This window comes from Cavia porcellus, unplaced genomic scaffold (genome assembly GCF_034190915.1).
Source record: "Cavia porcellus strain 051 isolate PalLab524CR breed Dunkin Hartley unplaced genomic scaffold, mCavPor4.1 scaffold_24, whole genome shotgun sequence".
Taxonomy (NCBI): Eukaryota; Metazoa; Chordata; class Mammalia; order Rodentia; family Caviidae; genus Cavia; species Cavia porcellus.
This window is the reverse complement of record NW_026947507.1, coordinates 35,849,880-35,869,529: the sequence shown is the minus strand read 5'-3', so window position 1 is coordinate 35,869,529 and position 19,650 is coordinate 35,849,880. Positions and strand designations below refer to the sequence as shown.

At 50.1% G+C, this 19,650-nt stretch overlaps 1 protein-coding gene across 2 annotated transcripts in view; it reads left to right on the top strand.

The window, feature by feature from the left end:
• Window positions 1–19,650, top strand: part of Bin3 (bridging integrator 3) — a 39,946-nt gene that overhangs the window by 14,490 nt on the left and 5,806 nt on the right. Inside the window, exons 2-6 of one of the 2 annotated variants that reach the window (XM_003479659.5) lie at window positions 7,619–7,667; window positions 11,746–11,786; window positions 12,097–12,158; window positions 16,961–17,097; window positions 17,380–17,420. In XM_003479659.5, the coding sequence (XP_003479707.2) occupies window positions 7,619–7,667; window positions 11,746–11,786; window positions 12,097–12,158; window positions 16,961–17,097; window positions 17,380–17,420 (330 nt within the window). Of the gene's footprint in view, window positions 1–7,618; window positions 7,668–11,745; window positions 11,787–12,096; window positions 12,159–12,347; window positions 12,601–16,960; window positions 17,098–17,379; window positions 17,421–19,650 lie in introns of those variants that run through there. The other variant, XM_013143376.3, reaches the window with a different exon arrangement.

Genomic DNA, 19,650 nt, shown 5'->3' with positions numbered 1-19,650 from the left:
AGCTGTGAGTATGCAATACCAAAGATGAAGACAGAACTATAAACAAAATCATAGAATTATGTATCACATAGTGAGACTTTTCTCAGAAATTAAAATATCTGTGAACTTTATAATTATTTCTTTTTCATTATGGAATTTGCTGTTATCCCTTTCTTATTACTACATCTTCATCTTTTCCAGTGCATCGATTCCTGTTCATTATTTATTGATTGGGTTTATTTCTGTTTCATTTAGTTTGTGAGACAGGGTCTTGCTATGTAGTTCAGCCTGTCCTAGAGCTCACTGTGTAGCCCAGGCTGGCTCAAACTAGAGCTCTCTCTGTAGCCCAGTCCTGCCTCAGCCTCCTGAGTGTTGACATTACAGGCATATACCACCTCAGTTGGTTGTATTTTTTAATGAAATATGCTGCTAAATACATTTTTAAAGCATAAAAAATAAAATTATATAACACCAAGATTTCATAACATACAATTATGCAAGCTTGCATAAAAAAATAAACAAGTTGCATACAAAAAATCAGAAGAGGTTGCTAGAAGATAGTGCCCTTAAGTTCTGAAAGAAATGGTATCCAGCCCATAATTCCATATTCATTCAAACTAGCCCATAGGTAAAATGTGTTTTGTGTGAAATATCTGAAGGGTTTTCTTTCAGTATAATAATATAATATTATACTGAATATAATAAAGTGTAACACAAAAAAGAGGGAAGAGTGCTTGGGTAATGGAAGAGAGGTCGCAGGAATCCCAAAGAGGACGTGGAGAATGGAGCCACACCAGGGGAGAAGGCAGCCAGTCCAGAATGGAGCACAGCAAATAGCTGGTAAGAATGAACGTATCCAGGGCTGGAGATGTAGCTGAAGGGTAGAGCACTTCCCTGTCCTCCACAGGGTCCGGGGTTTGATCCCCAGCACCACACACACTGGAAGTGGAGTTAGACAACAGATTGAATGAAGCAAATAACAGAAAGTTAAACAAATGAGGAAAAAGTTTTAAAAAAACGCAGCAGTGCTGTTAGTCATGCATTACTGTATGACAAATCACCCCACTGCTCAGTTGCTCAAAACAACAATGTAAACCATTTGTGTTGGTTAAGAATTGGGAGCAGCAGAGCTGGGACTTGGCTCACTCTCAGGAGGATGTAGAGCTACTGAGACTGCAGGGCATTTGCAGGTCAGACTGGCGCTGAGCAGCCCTGGGCTCTGACCTGCGGGATGTAAAATAATTCACAATGTCCTTGTAAGCATTTACTTATTACTGACTAATCTCAGCAGGTTGTGAGATAACAATCCTCAGAAGAAGGTAAGTTGCAAGTTGAAAATGTTTTGTTTAGCTAAGTCACCTTCCAGGGTAAGTGCTTCAAAGTTAACCACCAAGAGGGAGCAGTGTAAGCATTTTGCTTTAGCAGTGCAAAGGTACATCCCCAACCCCCGCCAAAGGAATTGACATTGTCCCTAAGGATCTGGAGAGGATTGATTTCAGGAGCTCCAGGGTACCGATGTTTATAGGTACTCAAGTACCTATATGTAAAATGTCCTGTGCACATCCTCCCATTGTTAGCTGAGTAATATGTAATATGTAATGCACTATGAGTAGTTGTGAGTGGTTGTTACAGTGTGTCACTTAGGGAATGGTGATGGAATCAAACTCTGTGTTGTATTCACAGGTGCACTTTTTTTGAATGTTCTTAACCAGCATTTGGTTGAATCTGCAGACACAGAAGGTGTAGATAAGGAAGGACAGTGTATTTAAGTTGGCAGGTAGAGGGAGTAGCATCTTCTCACTGTTACACCAAAGGAGAAATCACAATAGAAGAGGTAGGTTCATACTAATCAAAAACTTCTGTGTTCCAAATACAAATGAGTACAAAAGTGAAAGGCAAACATAATCAACACAAAAATGCAGATATGCAAGGCAAAGGAGCTGGTAAAATGTGGATGTTCCCATCATTTCAAAGAATAGCAGCTGGGCGTGGAAGCGCACACTTGTAATTGTAGCACTCAGAAGAATGAAGCAGTTCAAGGCGAGCCAGGGCTCCATAGTGAGTGCTAGGGCAGCCTGTCTACACAGTGAGACCCTGCCTCAAAAAAAAGGTCAGTTGTTTTGATTTTTTTCTAGAGCACCTTGGCAAAATGTGTCAAAACCTCAGATATGAGGCACAGTCAGAAACAGCCCTTTCATGTTTAATTTTTAAAAATAATTTGTTGCAGTGAAAAATACATTGCCATTAATCACACTCAAAGTCTTCTCCTTCACTTGGAACACATTTGCCACTTTTTGAAGCAGCTCTTGAAAACCTCTTTCGTGTTTTTAGTTGGGTTCTTGTGGCTGTCTTGCTGGCCAGAACTGACTCAGAATGTTTACCTTTCCTACTCATTTTGTCTTTGGGAAAGAGCAAGAAGTCCCGTGGTACCAGATCTTGTGAACAACATGGATGAGGGCATGGTAATTTTTGGTTTGGTTTGGTTTGGTTTTTTTTTTTTTTTTTTTTTTTTTGAAACAGGATCTCACTGTGCAGTTCAAACTGGCCCTGCACTCCCTTGGCCCACGCTGGTCTCAGACTCTCAATGATCCTCCTGCCTCAGCCTCCCAAGTGCTGGGATTACAAGCATGTGCCACCATGCCCGGCTTAGAGAGACCATAATGTTTTAACAAGCTTGCCTTTCTGTTAGATGGCACTTGGCAGCAGCATTGACTGTATTTTTGATCATACCTGGGAAAGATGCTCAGGGAAGAAACACTTTCAGAACACTTCAGAAGGTGGCATTAATGATGGGGCACGTGTGTTCAAAATGGGGAATATTTTGAGGGTTAATGGCAAAAATTACTGTAATTTTTAAAGTTTAAACATTCACTGTTTTTTTTTTTTTTTTGTCGTTTTGCTTTTTTATTGGTACCAGGGATCAAACTCACGACTGCCTGCTTATAAGGCAGGTGCTTATGCCGCTGAGCTAAATCCCCAGCCCCTATTCACTGTATATTTTGATCAGGCCTGTATTTATCTTTTGACTGCCAAGTTTTTGTTTTTATTTTTTTCTTTGTACTGCAAATCAGTCTCAGGACCTCATGCTTGCCAGGCAGGTGCTGTGTCATTGAGCTATATCCCCGGCTGACCACCAATTCTGGCTTCAAGAACTTATTCTATGTGACACATCTTTGGTACACAAAGATTTAGCTACATGATTTAGTGATTCAAATTTTTGTTTAGAAGCAAAAGTTGAAAGAGTTGAAAAGACTAACAATAAGTGACATAAATTATAAAAATAAAGCTGGGCACATTTTCATTATATACCTGTATCAAATCAGGATGCTAGCTGGGCATGGAGGCATATGCCAGGAGGCTGAGGCAGGAGGACTGTAAATACATGTCAGCATCGATGATATTACTGCTCATTATTTCCTTTGGGAGGTTCTAAACATTTTTTTGCCCCTTGTGTTTTTCCATTCCTTCCCAAGTTTTTAACATTGGTCAGGAACTATTTTTGTAATGAAGAAAAAAACTGAAGGATATTTCGTTGTTGTTGTTGGTTTTTTTGAGAAAAAAAATGGAAATGTAAAGAAGAAACCAATAATCATATTCTCACCAACTAGGAGTAAGCACTGCTAACAGTTGGCCTATGTGCCTCAGTTATTTTTCTTTTTCAAATTTAAAAAATATGATTAGCACCACCAAACATTAATCTGCCTGTACTAACTCCCCATGATGAATGTAGTCATTATGTACTGCAGACATACTCACACGTTTTTGTTTTTGTTTGTTTAGAGACAGGGTCTCACTATGTAGTTCAGGCTGTCCTTGAACATAGTATATAGCTGAGGCCTGAACCCACAGTGATGCTCCCGCCTCAGCCTGCTGAGTGCTGGGATTATAGGCATATGTCACCATGCCCAGCATAAAAAAAGTTAAAAATTAAAACATTATCTTGGTCAACTTTGAAATAATGAGGGTATGACTGCATTTTTTCATCTTTTCCTTCCACCCTTTTCTCTGGTGAGCATATTTTACTTTTTAAAGGGATAATCTATGTAAGATAGGGCATTTTAAAATGCCAGAGAAGTCTTAGACACTCAGAAGAAGGTAAGCAAGGCTTTATTGAATTGAGAAGAACTTGAAGTTAGCCAGGAGGGGTGGTTCAGCCCTGTCCCCATTTCCTGGACAGTTGAAGTAGTCCCAGTGACAGGCGCTCAGAACTGTCCCAGTTGGGGACAGGAGGTTGTGAGGAGTCTAGGTTCAGGGGAGTAACAAACAGCTGTGTGGCTAGATTGTCATGGTTGTTTTGGGTGGATGGGAAAGGAGACAGAGGGAAGTTGAGACCATTCAGAAGCACTTGAAAGTGCATGTAGGCTCCTCCAACAGATCCAGGGCTGGGCACAAATGGAGATTTTGTAGTTAAAGAAGAACTAAGCAAAACACTCACTCATGGGTATGTCAGCAGTGTGGAAAAAGCTGCCAATCAACAAAGCACAAGTTTAGGATCAAAATAAAGCAGCATCAGTTTATAACCCAAAGTCTAAAATCGCTATCAGTGAGTCCATGGTAATATAAGTGACTGACTAAGGTTTAGCTTCCCTGTGGCTTTGTAGGAATGAGGGAGGGCAGTGGCCACTCAGAGGAGAAGCTGGCAGGCAACCTCATCCTGGTGGCCAAGGACGCATCCACATGGAAGGCTGTGACCACAGCGTGTGTGCTTACTGAGACATGATGAGCCTGGCTCCTGAGCTTGGTTTCCCCCTACCCAGTCCCTAACCCTGGAATAGTCAAAAGAATGGAGCAGATCCAGGGGGTGGGGTTTATAAGAGGTCCGCCCAGCGCGCCTTAAGACCGTCCCTGTTGCTGGACACAAGCAAAGACAACCTCCACAACCAAAAGGGGACTAGGGGGACTTCCAGACCAAATGTAACAGTGACAGGGCGGCGGGGGGGGGGGGGGGGGAATTCCCAGCCCTGGAGAAGGCGTTCGGGGCACATCTGGATGTGGACCTTCCATCGGTATTTCATTATGACTAGTGCACCATACTGACTTAAGGTGCTTAATAAAAGGGGAAACTGCATGTGGGGGAGTTACTTCCTATCAGACTTTCCTCACAGTTTCTCTGTTTTTCTAAAACTTAATAAAAAGTTTATAAACCCTGTTGTGGTGGCATACATCTGTAATTCCAGCACTCTGGAAGGCTGAGGCAAGAGGATTGAAGTCCAAGCCCAATCTGGAGTGACTTAGAGCCAGTCTCAAAAAAAAAAAACCTGGGGATTAGTTCAGTGTGACGGTCCTGAGTTCAGTCAGAGAGAGAGAGTTTTCTTTAAAAGGACATAATAACAAGTAGATATGCAGCTTTTGAGCTGTGAATTGAAAAATCAGAACAGTGTAATCAAGTTATATCTGATGGTCAGTAGTTGCATCGGAAATACAGAGACTGTCTAGTCTGCATAATACGACCTCTCCTCGTGCCAAGCTGTCCTGTCCTTCACCGTGATCTCTTTCCAGTCTCCTGGAGAACTGTGAGCCTCTTCTGCTTCCATAGCACTTTGTAAATTAGATGTTTTGATCAAGTCCATATTTAAAAGTCCATGTGTGAGAGAAAGTTTTTGTGATCCAGCATGGGCAATGTAAAAATGTACCTTGATTTAGTATGCTTGATTTACCTTGATTTAATACACTTATATGTGTACCTTGATTTAGTACACTTATATGTGTTTCCCATTTTTATTGGCCTGTTAGTTTGGGTGTTGGTCTGTATATGTGATAATTCACTTTATAAGATAAATAAGTGAATCTAATGCTGGCCAAAAAAAAAAAAAAAAGGTGGAGAGGAAGGACAAAAAAGAAGATGTGTTGTTTATGTGTACTGATGTAACCACTGTGTATTGCACACATGTACTAATAAAAATCCACATGAGAAAAGCATTGACCCTTGAATGGCAGAGGGAAAGCTGGGCCAGAAGCCAGGGCCCTGTGGCTTTGTCCTGTTCTTACGACCCTGGGCGAGTTGTTGAGCTGCTCCTGATCTGCTTGTCTGCGAAATGAGAGGGTTGAACTGGAAAAAATTTTTCTATGGTGACTTGCAGTTCTAAAAATACTGTGCTTCTATATTAAGATTTAGAGAGGAGCTGCAGCGCTAGAAGTAATGGCAACTTAGTTCGACTCTGCCGGTTCCTGGTGTGTGTAGTAGCAGCCTCCAAGGCAGTCGTGGTGCAGACCACTCTGAGGGCTCTTCAGGGTTGCTGGCCCACTCCCCACGTTCCTGGGATGAGATGCCACTCATGAGCACAAGGGACCATCTGCTACCACTCCTTTGTTTCGTAGTTGAAGAAACTGGGCTCTAGAGAGATGCGATTTGTTCAAATCACAAAACTAGTAAGACAGGCCAGCTTTTCTGCTTCCCAGTGAAGTTTTTACACTGCAGCATGCTTCCCACAGGAGCCGAGCAGTCTTGCGGCAGTGCTGCCAGGACCTCATTTGTGCTGCCTCCATGATGGTCCTTGAGGGCCATTGCGCACCATCCCGTCCATCAGCTCTAACCCTGATTTTGGGGAAAGTGACTGAGGATGTGGGGGAAGGACTCACCTGTCCATGAGCCCTTCTTCTTTGGTCTGAGAAAGGGAAATAGGAATTTCATTTTTTCCTCCCCTTTCCTCTCCTGGTAATTACATAACCCAAGATGATTTGTTGACAGAATCCATGTGAATCAGCCAGCCCTCGAAGGGTTAATGCTCCCAAATTATGGGGCTGGGTTAACAATAAACAGGATGTCCTCCAGAAATTAAATTTAAACCACTGTGACTCAAGCCGGCCCATCCCCTCAACCAGCTTGTTGTCTGGGGTTATTATCGGTAGTTAATTATACCGTTGGGCTTAGTGGTGTTGGTCAGTTTGGGCCAAATGGAAGCAGGCTGGAAGAGAAGGGTGTAAAGGGAAAGGTGGGAGGGGGCTCTACTTACTTCCTCTGGGGACAGGGCAGTGGAGAGGGGGCCACTGCTATTTCTGTGACTACTGGGATGTGCTGTGTTGGCTTTCTAGCCTCCTCACAGCATAGTAGAAGAGTAGAGAGTTTTCAGTGCCTGGAGGAAGTGCCTAAACTACCTGTTTACTCTGCTTATTTGCCAGAGTAAGAAAGTGAAGTCTGGTGTGTCAGTGCTGGAGGCGGAGGCTGGGCTGGAGCTCAGCTCACCCCTTCTTGGCGCCCAAGACACCGTGCAGACCCAGTGTGTCCCCCTGCAGAGAAGCACTGAAGTACCTGGTGTAGATGACGTGTGACATTCATTGGGGATTTTAAGGGAATGTCTCCAAGAATGGTAGCTGTTCCAGGGAGCCCGCAATTTTTCCTTTGCAGTTGCACAAAAGACTTATGGGGGTTGTTATTCAGGGGTCTCTCCCCACTCCTCACTTTTTCAGTGAACCATAGACTATCCATGGAAAGATGCTCTGGAGAAGAGGTGGTACCCAGGAGCTGCACGGGACACTGTGGGAGGTGCCCATGGTCCTGTGCCCTCCAGGGCTTGGGTACAAGTGCCAAGTAGCCAGCCCTTCCAGTCCCCATTCCCCTGGGATAAGGGGGCCCCATTTCTTCTTTCAGCCACCTCCTTCTGCCTTCCTCACAGTATCCCCCTTGGTCTCTTTCTTACAGGATTCCTTTCAAGATTGGGCAGCCCAAGAAACAAATTGTTCCCAAAACAGTGAGTACCCTAATTCTTTCACTCTGAGGCGCTCACTTCTGCCTCGCATAGCATCTACATAGAACCAGCGCTTTGACTCTGAGCTCTTAGGGCTGGGAAAATGGCAGCCTGGGCCTCATTCCCAGGCATGTAGCTCTAGAACCTCTCAAAGATGGGACTTGTGGGGGCCTCCTGACCTGGGGTGTTTCCAGCTCTTGCTCATCTTCAGGTGGGTAGAAGAATTGGTTTGCAGGGTTCTGCATCTGAGCAGTCCTTTTCCTAAGAGGATTCTTGGACCATGGAACCCAACCAGACACATGGCCACACCTGCACTTGCGTTCACTTGAGCTATGTAAAGACCAGGCATCATCATCTTCAGGTGATCCAGGCTCTTCATCTGCTCTACCAAAAGTGCTCTGTTCTGTGACACAGTCCCTGGGCAGCACAGGATGATTCTGCCTTCCAGCCATAGTGTTTAGCCGCAGCTTAGCTTTCAAGTGGAAGAGGGAGAGAGTCACAGAACCTAGAAAGTTAGAGCCGGAAGCCCTGAGAGCTCATCTGGCCCAACCTCTTGATATTTCCTCACTGTAAAATAAGGCCCATAGGGTGGTGGAGATGTTCCAAGGTGTGAAATCCCCCTGTTGACAGAGCACTGTCTGAGCACCCTTCCCCTTGCTTCAGGCTGTCTCTGGCGTGAGGATCTCCAGGACTTGGGAATTCTGCTGTGAAATCTCTGCCCATCCCCTCACCCACAAACCTGAGTGTGGCCATTGCTGTTAACATGAGCACCTGCAATGCAGCAGCTCTCTTGTGATGCCTCCAGAAAGGCAAGGGCCTTGTCTTTGTCATCCCGGCCCCTGAAGACCTCCTTTTCTTGCTGACTTCTCTCACTCCTCACCTCAGCTTTCAAAACTCCAGGAAAGATGCTGCTTTGGTTTGGCAGGAAGGTTAGCATACTCCTGACCAGCACCTCCATCTTTGGGAAATCCAAAGTGAGGTCACTCCAAAGGAACTGGGCGCGAGTTAAAAAGAGTCCTCCGCTGCTTCATGCAAAGATAAGGCGCCTCCGGCAGGGCCGACCATCTGTGAAAGCTCTCAGCTGAAGCCCAAGAATCTGGGATTGCAAATACCGGGCCCCAGCCGGCTACAGGAAGTGAGGAGGTGCGGCTCTGAGCCTCTAGAGCTTAATCTATGGCAGACCCAAAAGAGAAGTGGGTTTTAGAAGGGTCTTATTCTCATCATTCGCTACCAAGAACCAACACCAACAGATTAAAAAAAAAAAAAACCTTCCAGCACCCAGTCTTCATAAAAATGGCCTTTGTTTTCTACAGAAAAATGGTGTTCCTTAGCTTCTCCAGGCCTTAGCTTCTGTGTGTAAAACTGTGTCAACAGCACCCATGTTTTCTGAATTGCACAAGTGTCACACATCGAAGGTGCTCAGCCCAGTGTCTTGACTGAGCCCTCAATGATGCCCACTGTGTTACAGAAAACCAGGTGATCAAGGATGCAGCCTGTCCACATGGCTCCGTTCCCACAGCAGCAGAATCCAAGGCTGGGCCTCTGATCTCCCTTGAAGAACTAAAGCCAAATCACAGCCTGGCCTAGAGTTGTGTGCTTACTTAGTCTGTTCTCCTCCACTCCCCAGGGCACTAAGGTCTATGGAGCAAGACCCTGCCTCTTGTGTGTTCCCCGGCTCACTGTGGCCCCCAGAGCAGGCCCAGGCTGTGCAGGAGTCGGCATCTCTGGCAGCTGCCCGCGGCTGGTGGTGACACACTTGTGTTCTTGCCCAGGCACTCAGGGAGGGGAGCATATGTGGCCGCCTGGGTTACTGGAAGTTATGGCACCCCTGTCATGGGAAGAAATGCTCATGTTATCTTCAGGGAGTTTCAGGAGGTTTTTTGGCTCATGCACCGAACTGTCAGCCACAAAGGAAGCATTGTGTCTTTGCTCTCACCGCTCTCCTGCGTCCAGGTTATTACCATACACTCCACTGCTGTCAAGGCCGTGGCAGCAATGGCATGTTCTCTGCAGGTGCTGACCATAAGCACCAAGACAGAGTACGAACCCCCACCTGCTGGTTTTGGCCTTCTGCTTAGACCCCAGAGTAACCACACTGAACCTCTGCAGGGGAGAAAGGTTGCATGTGCTGAGTAGAGGCACCCTCTGCCTCCCTAACCCTCCCTAATCCTGTTGGAGCAGACTGAAAGGATGAAATGGAAACTAGGCATTTCTTGGCCAGAGTCGAGCTCCCTAGAGGCCCAGAATACCGGCCAAGCCCCTGTGCCCGCCCCACTCCCAGTTGCCTCTTGGGCGATGCCCTTGTAGAGGGGCTCAGAGAAGGTCCTCTGCCTGAGCCCTGATGTGATGTACCTTTGCACCAAGAATTTAAATTGGGGGGCACTCAATCTGTTCATTCACTGAACAGTGCCACTCCTTGCCTTGCACCCTGAGCCCAGGGAATGCAAGGAGTGGCTGAGGACAGCCGTCTGCAGCTTGGTCCTGCATGGGCTAACCTAGTTTGCCTGGCCCAGCCCGGCCTGGTCCCCTGACAGTCGGTGCACATATGTTTGCACTTGCATTGTTGACTGGGCTCCAGCTGCCTTTTTGGCAAACGCATCAAGCATGCAAAGATGTTCAGATCTTTTCCACTTGGCTCCTTCCCTCAGAATGCAACTCCCTCCACCATATTCTGAAGGGCTGGATCTGTTGCTGTCCTCAGTTGGTCTTCTCCCTGTGCAGAGAGACCTGGGCCTAGTAAGCTTCTGAAAGCAGAGCAACAAAATGCTGTCAGGCAGCAGTGTGCACAGCCCTGAGTGGAGGGCCAGCCGCCCACCCTGCTGTAACCCATTGGCCACTTTCAGCGTGAGCCCTCATCACCTAGGCACCCCCCAACCCTGAGTCCCCTGCTGTGCAAGTCCAAGCAGTCATCAGCCGGGGAGACCAGGTGTTCTCTGGCATCCCACACACAGGAGCACGCTAAGCACGTTGCACAAGAGCACGAGCCAGGGCACAGCAACTCGGGGGGCACTTCGGGTCTCTGAGAGTGCTGCACTCTGGCCAAGACACACTTAGTTCTTATTTCATCCTTTCATGGATAAAGGCTTCAGGAGGCCGCCCAGCGGCCACCTCCCTGAGGTGAAAAGAGAGCTGCAGAACCTTCGTGGCATGTAGCACAGGGCTCCGTGCTTAGCCATCATCAAGGTTTTCCTGCTGCTGTACCCTGTGTGTCTTGGGCCTTCTCTCTGCTAAGGTCATGGTCTGTATCTGCATCCCTGTACAGCTCAGTGTGCTCGGTCATGGGCCAGCTGCCGCCTGACTGTGCTCTGTACATATTGCCCATTTAAGTCTGATGACAAACCTCTGAGACAGAGGTGTCATGGAGAATGACTCAGTGAAATTACCCCATTTTACCAGAGAAGTGAGGCTGAGAAATGTGAGGACATATTTCCAGGTTCTACAGCTAGTATCAGAGTTCATGGATCCCCTGGCCCTGCCCATTCAGAGGAACCCTTTGAAAGCTGCCCTCCCACGGCACCTGCCAAGAAAGCTCTACTGGAGTGGACTTGGAAGGGCCTAGGTGAGGCCCCTGTGCTCCCAAATAGCTCTCCCACCTGTAGTCACAGATGTGACCTTTCAGATCTTCCCTGAGCCCACCCAGGCAGGAAGGAAACTGAGGCTGAGAGGACTGAGGACCTGCTGGGTTCCCCCCACTGGTATGCAGCAGAGCCAGCCCTGAACCACAACCACCTTCTCTGCGTCCGCCTGCCTCCTGGGCTGGCTTTCAGTCCCACTCAGCTCCCTGACTGCCACCAGGGTTGAGGTGAGGTAGGGCACCCAGCCTGGCGCCTGGCTCCCTGCAGTGGCAGAACAGGGCTTCAACCCGCTGTGACTTGCCTGGCCGGCCCCTCCAGGAGGGGAGGACTTCTCCCCAAATCAACACTTCGTTAATTTGGGAACACAGGGATACAGTGTCCTTAACATCTGCCGCAGGCTCCCTGCGGGCTGCAAGGAGGGTGTGGAGAGAGTTTCCGCAGGCCGGGAGATTTTTCCACTCTGTTGTCATTTCTCCATTGATTGAGTTATCTCTTTCTTGTTACAGGTGGAGAGAGACTTTGAAAGAGAATATGGAAAACTTCAGCAGTGAGTGTCAAACCCTGGAGAGTGAAGTGGGAGATGGGGCAAGCCCTTGCTCAGCTGCTGGTAGCACAGCGCAACTTAGGTCACATTCTACGAGTTCTCCTCTTGCACATGGCTGCAGGAAGGAGGTCAACTTTGAGCACTTGACCTCCTTCAAGCCATGGGAAGCGTCCCCAGACAGAGGGTCACGCCGTGCTGGTGTGGGAGTGGGCCGGCAACCTGCATAGTAGCTGGGGGGCTCACCTGTTAGCATTAGTGGGGAGAGGGGCTAAGTGCAGTAGGGCTGGTGCCCAGGGCTGCCACTGCTTTGCAGGCTGGAAGAGCAGACCAAGCGGCTGCAGAAGGACATGAAGAAGAGCACGGATGCCGACCTAGGTGGGTAGCCGTGCCCTGCACCTGGCATGGCACCTGGGGTCAGGGTGCCCTGTGAGCTCAGCACCATCTGAGCCATGAACTGAGCAGTGGTGTCACAGGGCACTATCACCCATCAGATCATTGCTTCCCCAGAGTACCTGCCACCTTGCTGTGGCAATTGATACAGGCCTAAGCTTGCTGTCATTCCAGGTCAGGATGGCACCATGGCCAGCAGAAGCTTCGGGTCACTGGTGTGCCCCACCCACTTCCCATTTCCTGAGCCACAACCTGGGCTGGTCAGAGAGAGAAGATGGAGATTCCTCCTCGAAGAAACAAGAGGCCTGGCTTTCCAGGGGTGGCAGGAACTGAGCTGCCATGCTCCTCAGCAGAAACTTTGCCTCATGTATAGGGCCAGGAACCCCTCAGGATGATTGTGTCCTTTCAAAGAGCATTACAAGGCCTGGTGAGTGGGCCAGCAGGTACCAGGAAACAGCTAGGACCTTGAGGTCTTATTTGCAACAAGGAGGAAACAGGCCCAGGAGGCCAGAGACAAAGGCAGCACTGAATCGGGTGGCATCAAGAGGCCATGGCCAGGGCCACAGCCTGGGGTGACTGAGGGCAGCTGGTACAGTAGGGCGCTGTCCTTTGCTGTCCCCATCCCACCTTGCAGCATTGGCCAATAGCCAGTCCCTAACTCTGGCACTACCCATACCCTGGACCCCACTAAACTCACTATGCCTCAGTTTCCTCATCCAGGAGATCCAAGTGCTGCTGGTCCCCACCTCTCTGACCAGATGTGACCGTGATATAGGCTAATGAACAGGCCTAAGAGTGGTGCCAACACCTGGTCACCCCTCAGTGATGGTCAGTTTCCACTGTCGGGGGCAGCAGTGACCAGGCCCCTGGCTGGGTGAACCTAGGTGGCCCCCTCCTGGGGGAGGGGCGCATCTGCACATCGCTTCAGCGGGGCCTTCGAGGCCTGGATGGACAGGTCGCAGATGTCCATTCTGAGACTGGGGATCCAACAGTGATGCCAGGCAGTAGCTGCTCACCTCAGAGGGAGGATATGAGGCCGGCGTCATAAAGCAAGTTATGTGTCGAGTGCTGTAAGGAAAACGGGTGAGGAGCAGATGGTGCAGAAGGAAAAAGGGAGCACCCCAGCCACGCATGCTGACCCCCTGGGCAGCTCTGCGAACCCCAGGTCCTGTGCTCCTGCAGATAGGCCGCTCTGAGCTGAGGGTCAGGTTCAGGAGTTTGTTTGCGCATTTTGGGTCCACGCTGGATCTGCATTACTTTGGGGGCACTTGTCCACTGCCTCCCTTGAGCAGAAAAACTGCTGTGACCTGCTGCCTCTCCCCAGCCCCTCCCAGACATCTGCACTGGCAGAATGCACTGGGGAAAGCTTCCCGTTTGTTTTGTAGTAAGTTGCTCTGGAACCAAGTAGAGCATCAGGGACCCCAGGGAAGAGGCTGTGGCTGCAGGAAGCCTGGCTTTCAACAAAGAAACAGGATCAAGTGACAGCTCGTGGAGTCTGAGGTCCCTGGCCCCAGAAGAGGAGCAGGCAAGGAGCTAGCGAGGGCAGAGAGCTGTCCTGGAGCACAGCCTCCAAGCAAGCTCATCACAGGTGGCCCAGGATGCTGGACCTGCCCCCATCTCTCATTTATCAGGTGTGGCTAAGGCTTGGAAATGTGTCTCTGCTGGGTTCCCAGGTGACACTGGAGCACTGCGATCAGGGACATACTGAGAGAGCTGCTGGCCTTGGCATTTGGCGGGAATTAAATTATACCTTTCCTGAGCTTAGAATCTTCTGAGTTCCCAGTCAGGATGTAAAATCCCCAAGCTTTGTCTAAAGATGATCTTTCCTTCAGAAAGTGTGTATGACTTTCAGAGTGATCAAGACTTGGAGAGATCTCTGGATCCCAAGGGAAGCCCAAAACCTTTATTTTATCTTGAGTTTTTAGAGCTCACAGCCTAGCCGTGCACACCCATAATCCCAGAATGCAGAAAGTTGAGGCACAAGGATCACCTTGAGTTTGAGGCCAGCCTGGGCTACATAACAATACCGTCTACCAAACAAAGCTCACCCAGCCTTCCAGACTATGTGGGGTTGCCCAGGCCCTGCAGAGGCAAAAGAGTTTGATCTGGAACAGGGACTAGGGCATCCCAGACACGAGCCCCAGGCTGTGCCCTGTGGGATGCCAGACCCACTTCTGCCACTGCTGGTGGCCTAGGAGGCACAGTTCACTGACTTCATGCCCTTCAGCCAAGCCAGCAGCCTGGAGATCGGAGAGTGCTAGGAAAGAGAAGGAAACCTAGGAAGAAAAGTCTCCCCCAACTTTTAGGAATTTCCCCCCTCAAGAAAAAAAAAAGGACATTGTTCAAAAATTTTCCAGCTTTCTCAAGGTTATTATCTCTTAACTATGGCATATGTGATCATTTCATAATCAAATCAAATGATGCATAATGTCTGTTCTTAAACCTACGAAGTCTCTTCACAGAGTTCCTTCCTCCGTTGCATCCATGTTTCTGGAGGGTTCCCATTGCTGGTCTTCACCCTTGTGTGGCCCTTTTGCAGTATTTGCAGCATTCTCACCAGGGCTTCTCTTCTCCTGACCCAGTGGGCCAGCAGGCTGGGGCCAGGCGTGGGGCTCCTTGGTCCTCACACAGGTTGGCAGGAAGCAGGGCCTTAGTCCTGAGACATACTTAACGTACTGGAAGCGAAAGTACTATAGCACTGGCTAGTGTGTCCTGGTTTGATTGGCAGCATTTTCAGAGCACTTGCTCAGCAGGCCTGAGGCCTGGGTTTGAGTCCCAGTACCACCCAAAAATAAAGAAAAACCAACCCCACACATGATAACATCTTAAATTTAGTAACATAACATTAGGGGAAAAACTCTGCATTCAAAAATATGCCTGTTGGCCAGACACGATGATGCATGCAAATAGTAATAGCTGCTTGGGATGCCGAGACGGGATTGCAAGTTCAAAGCCAGCCTGGGCAACTTAGCAGAACTCATCTCAAAAGTAGTAACAAATGAGTTGGGCCGGGGATATTGCTCAGTGGCTCAGTGCCTGCCTTGCAAGAGTGAGGTCCTGAGTTCAAGTCCTGGTTACCCCACCACCACCGAAAACAAATGTGACGTGATGTTGCTGGTTGGGCTTCACTGGCAGGAAGGGCCCCACATGCTGCAGGAAATATTAGTTAAGGATGTAGCTCATTGCTCCCTGGATTCGACCTCCAGTATTGAAAAACAACAAAAGAAATACTTGTCTTCTTAGCCTGTAGAATAAGAGAATATCTTTGCCAGCCATTCATCTGACAGAGGATTAATATCCATAATATATAAAAAACTCCAAAACTGCTACACCAAAAGAACAAGTAATCTAATCAGTAAATGGGCAGATGAACTGAATAGATACTTCTGAGAAGTACAAATGGCCAATAAGTGAAAAAATACTCACCCTCTAGTCAGCAGGAAATGGAGTCAAAACTACACTAAGATTGCATCCTGCCCCAGTCAGGATGGCTGTTATCAAGAAAACAATAATAGCAAATATCATGGAAAAAAGGAACTGTCACACACTTGGTGGGAGGGTAACAGTGCCACCACTATGGAAGACAGTATGGAAACCCCTCCACAGCACTGGCTTTAGCTGTCCTGGGCCTGTCCCAGAAAGAATCAGAAGTCAGCATACAAAAGATACCTGGACAACCATGTTCATCATTGCCTTGTGCATGACAGCCAAGTACAGAATCAGCCTGGAATTTAAAAAATGTGGTAGACGCATGTAGCAGAGTAGTCTTTAGCCATAAGGAAGAGCAGTCCATCATTTGCAGGACGCTGAATGGAACCACAGGTCATCACCTTAAGTGAGATAAGCCAGTCTCTTAGTGACACACATGGTAGGTCTTTGCTTACGTGGCATCAGGGGAGGGAAAGCAGGAAGAAGGGGACCTTTTGGCAAAGGGGGATGTGATGTGGGGAGAGGGTATTAGAAAAGGTGGGTACAATCAAAGCACAGTATATGGACATGCTGCTGTGAAACCCATTAACTTGTGCAATTAGGGCATGCTAAACTAATGCTTTTAAGGAGAAGAAAGAATTGTGAGATAAGAGATAAGAATTCTGCCCCAAGACTGAGCCAGCAGCACCCTGGACTGGTACAGATAGGCCCCCACCTCCAGTCCCTCTCCCTCTGCCTCTAGAATTTTGTTTGCAGATATTCAGACCTGAAAGTGAGTGTGGGACCAAGCACCTGCCCTGGTGCTGCCTGTGACCTCCAGGCTTCCAGGTGGCTCACGGGGCATGAAGTGGTTACCCTCAAAGTGTACTGCCCCTGTGCAAGCTGAGGTATTGCTACCCATGTACATGGGAGGCTTAGACTGAGTCATGTGCCAGCACCACCTTGTAGAGGCTTTAAAATGCATATTCTCTCTGGGAGTGGTGGCATATGCCCATAATCCCAGCACTCGGGAAGTTGAGGCAGGAGGATTGCTGTGAGTTCAAGGCCAGCCTGAACTACATAGCAAAACCCTGACTCAAAAAATAAAATGCATATCCTCAGGTTCTGGGTTTACTGGCCATACCTTTGGAGTCAGAGATACTATCATTGCCATCCATAAAGCTGCTCACAAGAATTCCTTGGCTTGGTGCTGTGGTCAGAAATGCACATCCAGCCTTAAGGGTGGCACTGTGTGGTCCTGCATAGCTGTGCAGCCATGGTAGGCAAGGGGCAAGGTTAGGGGGTGCAGGTGCTGGACTGCAGGGTGATCCAGACCTTGAGTCTGTGCCTGCGGGCTCACTGCACTTTGCTGCTTACAGCCATGTCAAAATCTGCAGTGAAGATTTCCCTGGACCTCCTCTCCAATCCCCTGTGTGAGCAGGACCAGGACTTTCTGAACATGGTGACAGCCCTGGACACAGCTATGAAGCGGATGGACGCCTTCAACCAGGAAAAGGTGACTAAGTCTTTGTAGCCAGAGGCAGGCTCCACCTCCTTCCCCTCTGGACCTCTAGTGAGCGCCTGCCCCAGCCTGAGGGCATTCTCGAGGCTGCTCTGCCCACCCAGCCTCAGGGTGCAGAGGACAGTGCAACCTGGCCCCAGGCCTCTGTGCACACTACCCCCCCCCATAGCACCCCAGTCTTGGGTCCCCATGGGTCTGTCCTTGAGGAGCTCGGAGCCTCCCCTTTTAGGAAGAGCGTGGCTCCCCTCAGATGTGACTGCCTTTTTCTTTTGACAGGTGAACCAGATCCAAAAGACAGTCATCGAACCCTTGAAAAAGTAAGGTCACCTGGGGACACAGGCCTCAGGGCACTAATGGGAAAGGCGCAGGAACCTTGGGGACCGAGGAGCTAACCTAGCAGCCTGTTCCCTGCATCCCTTGGGCCTCCAGCCACATGCTCCGTGACTCAAGGCCAAGATTCCCACAGCCACAGCCCTGCCCAGCCATACCTGCGGCCATGCATCTCCCACCAGAGTGCTGGAGGAGTGCTCTAGTGGCTGCCTGGCCCTGGCCTCCATTGCCTGTGATTGGGACCATGGGGCCAGGCCAGCTGAGTTCAGCTAGCAGAGCACTCAGCAGACACAGGGCAGTCTTTCATCTCAGCCCGGGGGAATGCAGCTGCCCACAGCGCTGGCTTTGGAAATGGGGTGGGAAGGGTGCAGCCTCAGGGTCCCGCCTGGGAGGGTCCCCTCACTTGTGACTGTGAGGGCCAGGAATTCCTATAGAAGACTTTCGGAGTGGCAGGCCCTGGTTGGCAATCAGGCCTCTTCCCTGGCCCCCCTGGGCAAGGAGGCCGAAGCCTTGATGCTCCCGATCCCTTCCTTTCCAGCCTTTCCCCTGGGGTGCTGACCTCCGAAGGCTCCCACCGAAGCCCAGCAGCTGTACTTTATTACCTCTTCTGCGGTGGTCTCTGGCAGTTGTCTCGCCAGGCCCAGGGGAATGAGGCTCTGCTTAATTATCATTAGGCCCGGAACAGGGCCTGGAGGGAGATGAAAAGAGCAGAGTTTGATCCTCTGGCCCCTGGTTTTGGGGGGTGTTGAGCTGTTCCTTCCCTGTTGGGCTCCAAGAGGCGGGGTCAGGAAAATGTCCCCCTGACCTGCAGAGTGCTTCCTCTCAAGCCAGGCCCACGCTGCAAAGCTGGAGGCCCAGCTTGGTGCAGAAAGGGGTTTCTCCCGCCTCCTCCCACTCTGCTCCCCAGCCTCCTCCCTGAGTGGGCTCCCCCAGCCCTGTGTCACACCGGGAGCCTCTGGCTGGTGGCTTTCAGGCCTGGCCTCCAAGACTAAAAGTTCAGAGCTGAGTAAAAGGGGCACAGGCAGAATAGGCCCTGCCCGCAGAGCACCCTGCCTGTCAGGGCCTCAGGGTCCCCGAGGCAGCTGCAGGCATCTAGGGCTGGTAGAGCCAGGCAGGGACAGCGGCTTGGAGAACTGGGGAGCTGGCTGCTGTCTTGATTTCACAACCAGTGAGGCGGCCTTGAAATCAGATCCCTGGCTTCTGCAGCCACATGGAGAGAAACCCCGGCTGCTTCCCACCAGCTCGCAGCCCACCACCTGCCAGGAAGGTGGGGGCGTGGCAGGGGGTGGCCGCCATCTCCGCAACGGATCTGCTGACCCCTGCATGAGCCCTTGACCACCCTGGCTGGCTCCTGCGCCCTGTGGCCGACATGCGATCTCTCCTGACCGCATAAACCACCACTGCCTGCTGCCTCCTCCCTACTCACTGCCTTGTGCCAGGAGAGACGCTCCCCAGGACCCCAACACCGGAAACAGGAAACTGCAGCTTTCCTGTCCTCTGATGAAGATCATGGCCACATGGTCACTCTGCCACCCTCAACCTCCCCCCAAGGGGGCTCAGCCTCTAATCCCCCAGCCCCTGGGTCTGTTCACATATCGGACAGGGATGCTTCCAATTTCCCTTTCCTGGTGGGTGGAAGATCCCGGCTGCGTGGGCTTGAGTGAGGAATGGCAGGCATTCCCCACAGGCCGGCTGCACCCAGCCCACCTCCCAGCCGGCCTCTTTCCCTCCCTGCTCCCCTTCACCCCACGCTTCCCCTCCCCGGGAAGACAGCTTGGTGCTGAAACTGAGTGCAGCAAGAAGCAGCAGCCTCTGGAGGGCCTGGGTGGGGCCTGCTGCCCTCTCTCCTCAGGAACGCATGAATCTGTCCACCGGAGCCTTGTGGGCCCCTAGGACAGCAGGGGTGTAGTGCTGGGAGGAACATGGAGGAATCCCCGCCACCCCCAGTCTCAGTCTGCTTCCTGTCTGGAGGGGCAGAGCTCAGGAGCAGAGCCATAGGTCTGGGTAGGCCAAGAAGGCAGCAGGAGGTGTGATTTGAGTGGGCGGAGACCTGGCCGAGGGACCTCCACCTCCCATCTCACCACTAATTACAGAGGCAGCAGAGGCCTAGCAGAGAACGTCTGGCCAGTGGCAGACCAGTAAACATGCAGCCATCATGCCTGGGGGAGAACTGGGGTCCCTCTGCCTTGCTCCCCCAGGCTGTTGGCAGGTACCTCT